We start from the raw sequence: 12,006 nt of genomic DNA, 5'->3' as shown, positions 1-12,006 counted from the left end.
TGCAACTTTTTGTTAATGCTGCTATGCTCTTGGTATATAGATTTAGCAAGTTTTCAAATTGCACAAGGTTCTCTAGTGAAGCATCCACAACTGTGGTCACTACAATTAGGTTTAGACTTACTTTGTTCACTTTTCAGAAGAAAATGGCATGGACCAAGAAAATCCTACTGGTGAAGAAGAAGCAGTTCTTGCTTTGCATAAATGTCTTGGCCGGTATGCAGGAAGGTAAAATCATAATTTTTGGTGCAGCCTTTCCATACTTCACTTGCCTTCTCCAAGCTTAATATACAGTGGTACCTTGGGTTAAGTACTTAATTCGTTCCGGAGGTCTGTACTTAACCTGAAAGTGTTCTTAACCTGAAGCACCACTTTAGCTAATGGGGCCTCCTGCTGCCACCGCACTGCCAGAGCATGATTTCTGTTCTCATCCTGAAGCAAAGTTCTTAACCTGAAGCACTATTTCTGGGTTAGCGGAGTCTGTAACCTGAAGTGTATGTAACCCAAGGTACCACTGTATGTGGAAGCTCATTTCTTACTCTCCAGAGGTGGAGCCACATGGAGAAAACTCTCTGCTGACTATTTCAGATAAGCTCTGATGAGCAGGCAGTCTTTCAGGTGTTCTGGTCTTTCAGGTGTTTTGGTTTAGGGCTTGAAAGAACCCAATGTGGGGCTCGAACCCACGACCCCCGAGATTGAGAGTCTCATGTTCTACGAAATGAGCTCAGGGCTAGCTCAGTGACATGATACTGCGTTACATTTATAATGTAGATGGGGCCTTAGTTATTGTGGCATTATTAAAGATGTGGGTTTAGCCCTGGGACTGAATAGGCAATAGTGTTTTGACTTCTACTTTAAAAAAACAATGAAGTCAGAAGATTTGGGGTGGAATCCAATTGGTGCCCTTGCACTCTTTTCACCCAGTGAAAGCTTTCACTAATTGAAAATAAAGGAATATTATTATTATATTACGGGACGCAGGTGGCGCTGTGGGTTAAAGCCTCAGCGCCTAGGGCTTGCCGATCGAAAGGTCGGCGGTTCGAATCCCTGCGGCGGGGTGCGCTCCCGCTGCTCGGTCCCAGCGCCTGCCAACCTAGCAGTTCGAAAGCACCTCCGGGTGCAAGTAGATAAATAGGGACCGCTTACCAGCGGGAAGGTAAACGGCGTTTCCGTGTGCGGCTCTGGCTCGCCAGAGCAGCGATGTCACGCTGGCCACGTGACCCGGAAGTGTCTCCGGACAGCGCTGGCCCCTGGCCTCTTAAGTGAGATGGGCGCACAACCCCAGAGTCTGTCAAGACTGGCCCGTACGGGCAGGGGTACCTTTACCTTTACCTTATTATTATATTGCTGATTTTCCTGTATCACCTCGACTCCAAAGCACCCCTAAAACAGCTCTACAGAATTTGGAGACATTCCAGAAGAGGGCCCTGCTATCCCATTAGCAAAGGCATCTGCTGGATAAATAAGTCATTCTCTGAGCACAAGGGCACCAGTTGGATCACACCCTTTATTTCCCTGCCTGGGCACTTAATTGATGAAATGCAAAATCAATTAAATGTTTGTGGCATTTTGTGTAACTTTTAAGATTGATTTCACAAAAATTCTATATCTGTTTTTATTCTTAGTGCCTTCAAAGAAATGTCCTCTGGATGGCATCTATGGAGAAGTATAAAAGCTGGGATCATGCCTTTTCTGAGGTGCTCTGCTATGTTCTTCCACTATTTAAATGGTGTTCCAGTACCACCAGAATTGCAAGGTATAAAATCAGTTAGCCACTTTGAAGCAATAATGTGAATGGCTGGTGAAGTGTAATTTTAAACACTAAAGAATGAATTGCAGCTTTATATATTCAATATTATAACTAATTTGTCTTGAAAATGGAAGTGAGGTGTAATGTGATTTTATAGAAAGTGCAGTAGTGGATAATTAAATTTTGGATAGCTTACACTTGTGAACAAAATATGCATTAAATAAGGAAATGAAAAACAATAACCTTGCAGAATTACCATACCAGGTGTAAAGAGCTAAATATAAACTAAAGTGGCCCAAATCCAGAGAACATTAATTGTGCTTAAGTGCCATTAAAATAAGTAGGTTGTCATGACTAATTTTATGTCCCATTAATTTCAAGGGGACTTCAGTTGGGCTTTGCATGTGGGCCTATTAGTTTTCCCTTGGTTGTTGCTATATTTCGCTAATTCAGTTAATCTCATTGGAAATATGGGTTCTTTTAACTGCACATCTTACAATGTGATACATATCCTCTACCAACAATCCCCTTGCACATTCTACATAGGACAGACAGGTCAGCTTCTGCACAGAGACTCTACGCAAACCATTGGAGGGAATTTTCAACATCACAGAATAGTCTGTAACCAATCTTAAGGTGATCATGCTGGAAAAGGGGAACTTCAAAAGGAAACTGCAACATGAAACCGCTGAATCACAACAATGTATATACCTGTAACTCAGGGTGTCTTTTAATGCATCTCTTTGAGCCCCCCCCCCCCCAGCAGTATATAAATTTTATGAAATAAATAAATAAAAGCATCTAGCGAAGCAAACTGTAGTCCATGAAAGCTTATTCCCTCTTAAATGTTAGTCTATTGTAGCACAAAACATAACTATTTTTGTGGAACCTTAAAGACTGCAAAATGGCTACTTCTCTGGAAATTATACACATGCGTACATGTTTGTTTGGGGAATTCCTTACAGATGATTGATTCATCTAACCATCATCATAATATATCTTTCTTTTTTCTCTCTCCCGTTGCAGTCAGTGGGGCAAACCAGTTTGAACATTTATGTAGCTATCTCTCTTTGCCAAACAACCTCGTTTGCCTTTTTCAAGAAAACAGCAAAATTACAGATACGCTAGTTGAAAGGTAGGAACGATATTTATTATTTCAATTTAAATAACTATACAGTGGAAAAACACTTTTTTTTTGTAGAGTGTTTATATCAGATGACAGAGAGAACTAGCAGTGTGTGCATTTAGAGACAACCTGATAGTTAAACATTATAAATCACTGTGTCAGCAGACACATGCTTATTTAAAATAGTGCAGGGCAGCAATTGCATCCATGTAGTACACATTTGCATTGTTCTGTGCTGTTACAGGCAAATGTGAGTATTTTGCATCACACTGCTATAAGGATTGGTACTACCTCATTGCATTGGAGTATAGTTCCCAAATGCAAGATCCTGGAGTGGAGATAGCTGTCATTCTAATGGTGGCATACAGCTGTTGCAAGATTTTGTGATGGGATTGCAATAGACAGCCTATACCACAGTAGATCTCCTCCCCACCCCCAAAAAATATGTGAAATCTGATTCTGCTGTTGGAATGCTGAAAGCTGTTTTTGAGAAATTTCACAGCATTAAGAGTATTTAAATTACAATGGGTTTGATCCAGAGATGCTCTTTCGCAAATGGAAATTCTGGATGCAGGATCTTGAATGATGTACTTCTCAGTTGGCTCCTACAAGAATGAACCCTAACCTTCCCCCCCTCCCTTTCCATTAACAGCTGGTGTAATAATGATGAAGTAAAAAGATACCTGCAAGGTCAGAGACAAGCCATAAGGTAAGTAAGAGAAAACCAGCAGGAGGGAAAGATTCAGGGGTGTGTAAGACACGCTGCTCACCCCTGATTTATCTGTGAATGGGGCAGACTTGCAAGCGGTGGCTCCGCCACATCCCTTTTGGCCTTTAGTTGGAGTTTGTTCATAGGCTGTGAAGGTACCCCATCCTCCCGCTACCCTGCTTCTTACATTGTAGGTCCAGTTTGCCTAATTAGCTGTTTTCTTAAAAGGGAGTGTATAAATCCATGATGGAGTTTCTAGTGATAGAGTAAGGGGATTGCATACAGCGATGCTGTCCTTGAAAGAAGCCTACCAATGTGGGAACATGGTTGAATGAGCAGACAAGTATCAATCCCATTGCGGCTTCCCTCTTCCTAAGAGTTACCATAACTTCCTATTAGTCTTTTTTACTGCTTACCTCTCCTCAGCATGCATGCCTCTGTTTGCTATCTCATTTACATCTTTCCAGTGTTTTTGCTGCCTGTCCTGATGCAGGTAATGACAGGTTGAAATTGAAGCCCGGTTGAAATAAGGCCAGGTCATTCATTTCTGCCAAGCATGTTTGAATGTGGGTAGCCACCACCTTCTCAAGCCCCTTGCCCAGGAAGGAGATATTTGTGACTGGGCAGTAGTTGTCACATACCCTTGGGTCTAGGGAAGGTAGTCTTCAGGCGTGGCTATATCACTGCCTCCTTCAGAGCAGCAGGAACTGCCCCCTCCCACAAAAAGGCAAGGGTCACCCAAGCTGATCTCACTAAGCTTGTAGTTAAAGGTCTTTCAATAATAAAAAAATGTCAATTCTACATTATAGCTTAACAGTGAATCCAAATGTACAGTAATAGATCAAACTGTTTACATACCGAAGCCAAGTTTGAAATGTATTAATGTGTATTATTGGTTCGTTTCATTTTAGCTACCCGCGAGAATCTAACAAATTAATAGACCTTCCCGATGATTACAGTAGCCTCATCAATCAAGCTTCTAACTTTTCGTAAGTCTTATGCAATTCCTTATGACCACCTTGATTTTTATTGAAATAATTCTGAAACCAGGCTGCAGCTCAGCGACAGGGTATATAACCTTTGCAGTCCTTGGCATCTTCAGTTGAAGGGGGTCTTAAAGTTTTGAAAAAGTTGAAAGTTTCATGAATGCTTTGTTCAGCTCCTCACTTTCTGTATCCTTAAAAATACAGTGGTGCCTCGCAAGACGAAAATAATCCGTTCCGCGAGTCTCTTCGTCTAGCGGTTTTTTTGTCTTGCGAAGCATCCCTATTAGTGGCTTAGCGGATTAGCGCTATTAGCGGCTTAGTGGCTATTAGCAGCTAAGCGGCTTAGAAAAAGGAGGGGGGGAGGGAAAAAATTCGCAAGACTCACAAGACGTTTTCATCTTGCAAAGCAAGCCCATAGGGAAATTCGTCTTGCGAAGCGCCTCGAAAAACGGAAAACCCTTTCGTCTAGTGGGTTTTTCGTCTTGCGAGGCATTCGTCTTGCTGGGCACCACTGTACTAAACACATTTTACAAGCTTTTAAACTTTCAAAATATAGGCTTGGGCCCAAATGTGCTCTCCATGGGCAAAGGGGATTTCTCGATTTGGTGTGAAAGAGGTATCAAATAGTGCTTTATCTTCTGCTCTTGCTTATGTGAGGTGCATTGTTGCTTAGCTTCTCTGTCAGATAGTAGATTTATTGCTCAGATAAGTCCTGGCGTCCAGCCCACTTCAGCTACGCAGCTCTGCTGGACTTCAAAGGCCACATTCCAAAGGCTCTGAGCAAAAAAAACGCAGAGTTTACGCAGCAGCAAGAGAAAGCTGCAAAAAGCTTCTTCAGAGCTTTCTTCAGTGTGCTAAAATAAAGTCCACTCAGGATATTAGCAGCTAGAAGCAGTTTATTTACAGCAGACTATCCATTATCGTCCACAGCGAACAGCATCATGAAAAACACATCCTCTCTCCTCAAAAGTGAAAGTAGAGAAAAAAGAAAACAAAGGCTGGAGACTCTCGGACATGACGTAGAATCTCCCCCCTCCCAACAGTGGGCAGTGCGTACATTCTGAGCTGTTTAACCCTGTAAGCTCAGGTTCTCCTCACACCCCCTCTCGCGCTGCACCACTGTGGGGGGAGTAAGTACAGAACTTACCCCCAACTCCAAACCACCACAAAACTCCCCATGACGCTGGAAGCTTAAAGGTTTGGTGAATCCATCGGCCAGGTTACTGTGACTGGCACAATACTTCAGCCGAATGAAACCTGACTGAACACTCTGACACACATTTTGGAACCGTATGTCCAGATGCTTGGTTCTGGCCTTAAATTGCGCAGATTCAGCCAATTTCAAACAAGGTTGATTGTCTTCCCAAACCGTGATGGGCAAGCTACAATCCCCATAGATCTCTTGCACCAAGCATCTATAGAACTCTAGTTCCCGGCACAAATCTGACAATGCACTGAATTCAGCCTCAGTAGAAGACAGCGCAATGAGACTTTGCTTCCGGGACTTCCACCCAATTAGTGACTTCCCAAACTTTACCACCAACCCAGACACAGACTTGCGGTCCTGCGAATTCGCCCAGTCACTGTCCGCATAGCATGTGAGCTTCGCCTCACCTTCAGCTGGCAGCTTAAGACAGAAGTCTTTGGTATGCTGCAGGTAGTGCGGTACCCGCTTGATACCGTGCCAAACACTCACACTGGGCTTTGACGCTTCCCTACTTAGCAGATTGGTAGCAAAGGCAATGTCTGGTCTGCTCCATTGGGACAGATACAACAGAGTACCTAGAGCTGACTGAAAGAGCTCAGCATTCTCAAACTCGACACTTTCTGCTTGCTGGCTATCTTTCACGAAGTTCGTCTCCATGGGTGTCTGAACTCCTGCACAATCGGACATTCTGAACTTCTCAAGCAACTGTTCAATCTTGCCTCTCTGACTGAGCAAGAAGCTACCATCCTCAGTTCTCGCTATCTGCATGCCTAGGTAGATCTTTACTGCACCTAGGTTCTTGAGCTGAAACCGCTTCCCAAGCTCTTTGGCAAACGTCTGCACCTGTTTGTCTGCCTTTCCAATATGGATGATGTCATCAACAAAAAATAACACCAGTTCCTGTGAGTCTCCTGATCCTCTAAGGAACAAGCAACTGTCAGCAAGACTCTTCCTGAAACCTAGCTTCTCCAAAGCTTCGTTCAGGCACACGTTCCAATTCCTGGCCGACTGTTTCAGGCCATAAATTGACTTGTGAAGTTTCCACACAGTACCTCGCTCATTGCCCTCAAACCCTGGAGGAGGAAGCATGTACAAATCCTCCTGGAGGTCTGAGTTCAAGTAAGCAACGTCCACATCAAAATGATGCACCAGCAACCCTCTTTGTGCAGCTATGGCCAAAAGCAAACATAGAGATTCACTCCTACAGGTGGGAGCATACGTTTCCGTGTAATGCAACCCCCTGCGCTGCGTGAATCCTCTCGCCACTAATCTGGCCTTATACTGCGGTTCTCCTGTCGCTGTAGGCTTAAGACGGTAAACCCAGCGGCTACCCACGGCTTTTTCGCTCATCGGCAACTTCGTGAGGGAGAACACACCTAGAGACTCCATTGAGTTCATCTCCTTTTGCATCGCCTCATGCCATTTCCTGGCTTCTTCCTGAGGCAGTTTCTGAACATCTTCAAAACTCTCGGGTTCACACTGTGCCATTCCGACCCACACGCTAGTGACAGCAAACCTTTCAGTAGGCTTCCCCTTGGTCGTCCGAGCAGAATGGCGCAGCACCACGTCAGGAACCTCCTATGACCCACTGGGGCCAGCCAGAACGTCCTTGGCATCAGAGAGCTCCCCCTCTGACTTACTGCGCCTTCTGGACTTCTCAGCCGAACCTGTGGGGGAAGATGGAGCACTGCGTTGCTCAATCTTCACAGCCTTGGGAGAAGTTCTCCCCTCTGCCTGCGCTGGGTCTGAACTCTGAGCCTCGGCTGCAGGTTCAACCTCTTCCTCACCTTCATCGGCAGAGTCAAACAGACTCTCTGACAGGATGTCAGGGTTCCCATGTATCCTAGCCCAACCACTCTGCTCACAGAATTCAGCACTGTTGCTGAGCAGAATCCTGGACTGATTCCCTGACGGATAAGCAAACCTCCACCCCTTGGTCCCTGGCTCATACCCACAGAAAATCATCTTTTGGGACTTGGGTTCACCTTTCTTGCGTTTGGCCTTTGGTATGAGGACCCAAGCCTCACAACCAAAAACACGGAAGTAGTGCACTTTTGGTTGCTTTCCGTGCAACAAGAAGTACGGGGTGTCACCTACCACTGAATTGAACGACCTGTTCAGAATAAAGTTGGCCGTTCGCCAAGCCTCCCCCCAAAAGCGCTGTGGGAGCCCGGCATCAAACAAAAGAGCTGCGGACATCTCCCCTAGAGTCCTGTTCCGTCTTTCCGAATCCCATTCTGTTGGGGAGAGTGCGGAGAGGACAATCTGTGTTGAATCCCCTTTTTGCGGAAGAAACTTTGCAGTGCAGACCCGGTGAACTCCCCACCGCGATCGCTCTGAAAGCTTTGCACCCGTGTGGAAAACTGCAGTTCCACAGCCGCAATCCAGTCTTTGATTAGCGGTGCAGCCTCACTTTTGTGTTGGATCGTGAAGGTCCAAGAATTCCGAGTATGGTCATCAATCAGAACCAGCGCATATTTGGCTCCGCCCAAACTGGTCACAGACATGGGACCTGACAAATCTGCATGAATTAATTGAAAAGCCCTAGTGGTCACCATCTCAGACCTTGGGTATGTGCACGTTTTTACCTTTGCAGACTTGCACGCTCTGCAATCTAGAAACTTAGCCCAAGGTTTCATTTTGCACCCTTGCATACACTCTGGGATCTTCTTCACTGACCCCCAGGACACGTGAGCCATGCGTCGGTGCCATAAGTGAGCACACGCATCATGAACTGGAACGTTGGCACACTGTGCTTGAGCCACCTCCGTGTCACCTGTACCTGCAAAAGAAGCATTTATCACAAACAACCTGTCTTTACATTCAACACTGACTAGGTGCTGTCCATTCTTAGAAATAGAACACTTATTGTTCTCAAAACACACTTTGTAGTTCTCAGCAAGAAGGGCGCTGACAGACAGCAACGCGCAAGACAGTCCTGGAACAACAAAAGCCTGGATCGAATCCTGTAAGAAAGAACAAAACAGTGAGCCAGTCTGCGTGAGTGGGTGTTTAGTCCCATCTGCTAAACACACAGTCTTTCCAGAAGTTACAGAGGTGCAGTTCTCCAGGAATCCTGCAGATGGCACTAAGTGATGAGACGCTCCACTGTCTATCACAAAAGCCAGCACAGCATCCTGTTGACAACTCTTGACTGCAGCCATAGAGGCTGCCAAATGTTTACATTCAGTGTCTCTGCCAGCTGCCTTCGGCTTGCCTTTCCCACGCTTTGAAGCAGAGCTCTTTATCTGGTTGCTACGGGAGACGGCCTTCGGCTGTTCCTGTGCCTCGACTGGACAGTCTCTCACCAGATGGGAGGGGGAGCCACAGCGATAACAGCGGCGACGCGTAGCAACAGCTCTCACAGCTCCCTCTTCAGCCATTCCTTTGTTCCCAGCACCCCCACCTTTGGGTGCACAGCCTGGGCCTGCACGCTCCCCAGCACTCTGGTTGTAGGCCTCAACATCACACGGCCCCTCGGAGACAAAGCAGCTACTCCCAGCTGTAACTTCAGGAACATGGCCAGCAGCCCCCTCTGGGCTCTCGGCTACCTCCCTGCTCTCGGCTTTCTTAGGGCCCTGGTCTCTTGCTGAGCTTGCACACAGACTCCTCAGCAACTGCCAAGCGGCCTGAGCCGACTCAACGCCCTCCACATGGGGCAACAGCGAAGGGGTCACGCTTGCTTTCAACCTGGTCAGCACCAGGTTCTCCTCACATTCTCCCCTCTCCATGAGCAAAAAGGCATTTCGGCTCACAAAAGGCATCTCCCTGTGCCCCAACTCCAGTCTCTTCCCATTCTCCCTCCCTGCTGCATCCTGTCCTGTTTCAGAGGCTCTTCCATACTCAAGGATCAGCCCTTGTGAGGAGGGGAAAGTGATGACAGCAGGAAGCAGTTAGGAGAAGGGAGTTAGAAAATGTCATTGCCTGAGTGAAGTTCCACTCACTCTTCTTTGGATCCAAGACATGAACTAAATGGAGTATATTATAATAGTCACAGCGAAACTTACCCAAGTAGATAAGATAACGTGATATTAAATATAAATGTCACATCTTTTTGTTTCTTACAAGGTGTCCGAAGTCAGGTGGTGATAAAAGTAGAGCACCAACGTTGTGCCTTGTATGTGGGACCATGTTGTGTTCTCAGAGCTACTGTTGTCAAACAGAGTTGGAAGGAGAAGACGTAGGAGCCTGTACTGCACATACGTTTATCTGTGGCTCTGGAGTAGGAATTTTTCTCAGGTAAGAGGGTGGTTGCACTTGAATAGTTCCAATGGACAGTCACACCTCTCCCACAGCGAGAGGAGACTTAAGTTGTAGGATTTGTTTTTAATAATAATAAGATAATATATTAAATATATCCCGCCCATCTGCCTGGGTTTCCCCAGCTACTCTGGGTGGCTCCCAACAGAGTATTAGAATTAATAATAATAAAAGCAATGAAATATCAAACATAAAAAACTTTCCTAAACAGGGCTGCCTTCAGATGTCTTCTAAAAGTCAGATAGTTGTTTATTTCCTTGACATCTGATGGGAGGGCGTTCCACAGGGCGGGCGCCACTACCGAGAAGGCCTTCTGCCTGGTTCCCTGTAACTTGGCTTCTCACAGTGAGGGAACCACGAGAAGGCCCTCGGCGCTGGACCTCAGTGTCCGGGCAGAATGTTGGGGGTGGAGATGCTCCTTCAGGTATATTGGACCGAGGCCATTTAGGGCTTTAAAGGTCAGCACCAACACTTTGAATTGTGCTTGGAAACATACTGGGAGCCAATGTAGGTCTTTCAGGACCAGTGTAGTAGTAATAATAATTTATTTGTATCCCACCCTCTCTGGCCGAGGCTGGGCTCAGAGTGGATAACATCATAAAAACAACACAATACGCATAAAAACAGACATCAGTTAATTAAAATGCATCTTAAAATTAATTCAGACATGTTAAAATCTGGGCAGGTGGCAATTATCAGGTTGGAATTGAGAGAGGTTGAAACTTGCCAGGGCCAACTGTTTCCACTGATCATTACAAGGACCTGTGAGTGCGTTGGGGGCCTCCTTCAGGCTTGTTTTATACAAAGGAAAGTAAATCAAACTGCATCCTGCCCAAAGGCCTGGCGGAACAGCTCTGTCTTTCAGGCCCTGCGGAAAGATGTCAAATCCAACAGGGCCCTGGTCTCTTGTGGGAAAGTGTTCTACCAGGCCGGGGCCACAGCCAAAAAGGCCCTGGTTCTAGTCAAAGCCAGTCTAATTTCCCTGGGGCCAGGGATCTTCAAGGTGTTGTTAGCAGTTGTTATGTGGTCTTGGCAGCCGCTCCCAGTCACCAGTCTAGCTGCCGCATTCTGGATTAGTTGCAGTTTCCATGTCACCTTCAAAGGTAGCCCCACGTAGAGCACCTTGCAGTACTCCAAGAGGGAGGTAACCAGAGCATGCACCACTCTGGCAGTCCGCAGGCAGATAGAGTCTCAGCTGGTGTACCAGATGGAGCTGGTAGGCAGCTGCCCTGGACATAGAATTGACCTGCGCATTCACTCTGCACTCATCTCACGCAGCTGCTCATTGAGGAGGCACAGGCTGTGGTTCTGTGAAAATGTCTCATTTCTTCTGCTTGTGATGAACTTTAACCTCTAATTGCTGGTGGGATTATTGATTTAAGAGACATACGGAATTAACATTAACCAGGATGTCCTCTTTTGTGTGATCTTTTCAGAGTACGGGAGTGTCAAGTGCTATTCTTAGCTGGAAAAACAAAGGGCTGCTTCTATGCTCCTCCTTACCTTGATGACTATGGGGAAACAGATCAGGGACTCAGGTAGCTTTCCGTATTCTGTGTTGTATTTGTTTTGTTTGTTTCCAAAAACCAAAACAAACAAGCTATGTTGCCAGAACTAAGGAAAAACACCGTGATGGTGAACTGCATGAAACCATCAATAGAGTTATATTAATTTTCAAAGTTAATTGCAGTTCTGTGAAATAGACCCATTTCACAAAAATGGACTTCCATGAGGTCATTTAAATTGTTACTAGTTAATAAGGATGGCCACTGTTGCCATGGCTTCTAGATGTCAGGTGCATATGGAAATATAATTTCTAGAGTTGAATCCGGTAGTGTGAAGTCACTGCAAGTTTTGAACAAAAAGTTAAGCATCCAGTCAGTGAATCCTGTTGCAGGATGCCCTTCAAACTGAAGCTTGAGGGCTACTTAATGTGCAGATGTTGTTAATATCATGTGGGAGCATCATGGA

The 12,006-nt window shown here is 45.7% G+C and overlaps 1 protein-coding gene across 2 annotated transcripts in view; it reads left to right on the top strand.

The window, feature by feature from the left end:
• Nucleotides 1-12,006, top strand: part of UBR2 (ubiquitin protein ligase E3 component n-recognin 2) — a 62,997-nt gene that overhangs the window by 47,620 nt on the left and 3,371 nt on the right. For both annotated transcript variants that reach the window (XM_079968406.1, XM_079968405.1), the window contains exons 40-46: nucleotides 138-225; nucleotides 1,623-1,753; nucleotides 2,774-2,882; nucleotides 3,526-3,582; nucleotides 4,494-4,571; nucleotides 9,844-10,014; nucleotides 11,472-11,573. In XM_079968406.1, the coding sequence (XP_079824532.1) occupies nucleotides 138-225; nucleotides 1,623-1,753; nucleotides 2,774-2,882; nucleotides 3,526-3,582; nucleotides 4,494-4,571; nucleotides 9,844-10,014; nucleotides 11,472-11,573 (736 nt within the window). The remainder of the gene's footprint in view (nucleotides 1-137; nucleotides 226-1,622; nucleotides 1,754-2,773; nucleotides 2,883-3,525; nucleotides 3,583-4,493; nucleotides 4,572-9,843; nucleotides 10,015-11,471; nucleotides 11,574-12,006) is intronic.

The sequence above is a fragment of the Podarcis cretensis genome, assembly GCF_951804945.1.
Source record: "Podarcis cretensis genome assembly, chromosome: 3".
In the NCBI taxonomy this organism is placed as follows: domain Eukaryota; kingdom Metazoa; phylum Chordata; class Lepidosauria; order Squamata; family Lacertidae; genus Podarcis; species Podarcis cretensis.
The sequence above is the reverse complement of the archived record's forward strand: the minus strand, read 5'-3'. Positions and strand labels throughout refer to the sequence as shown.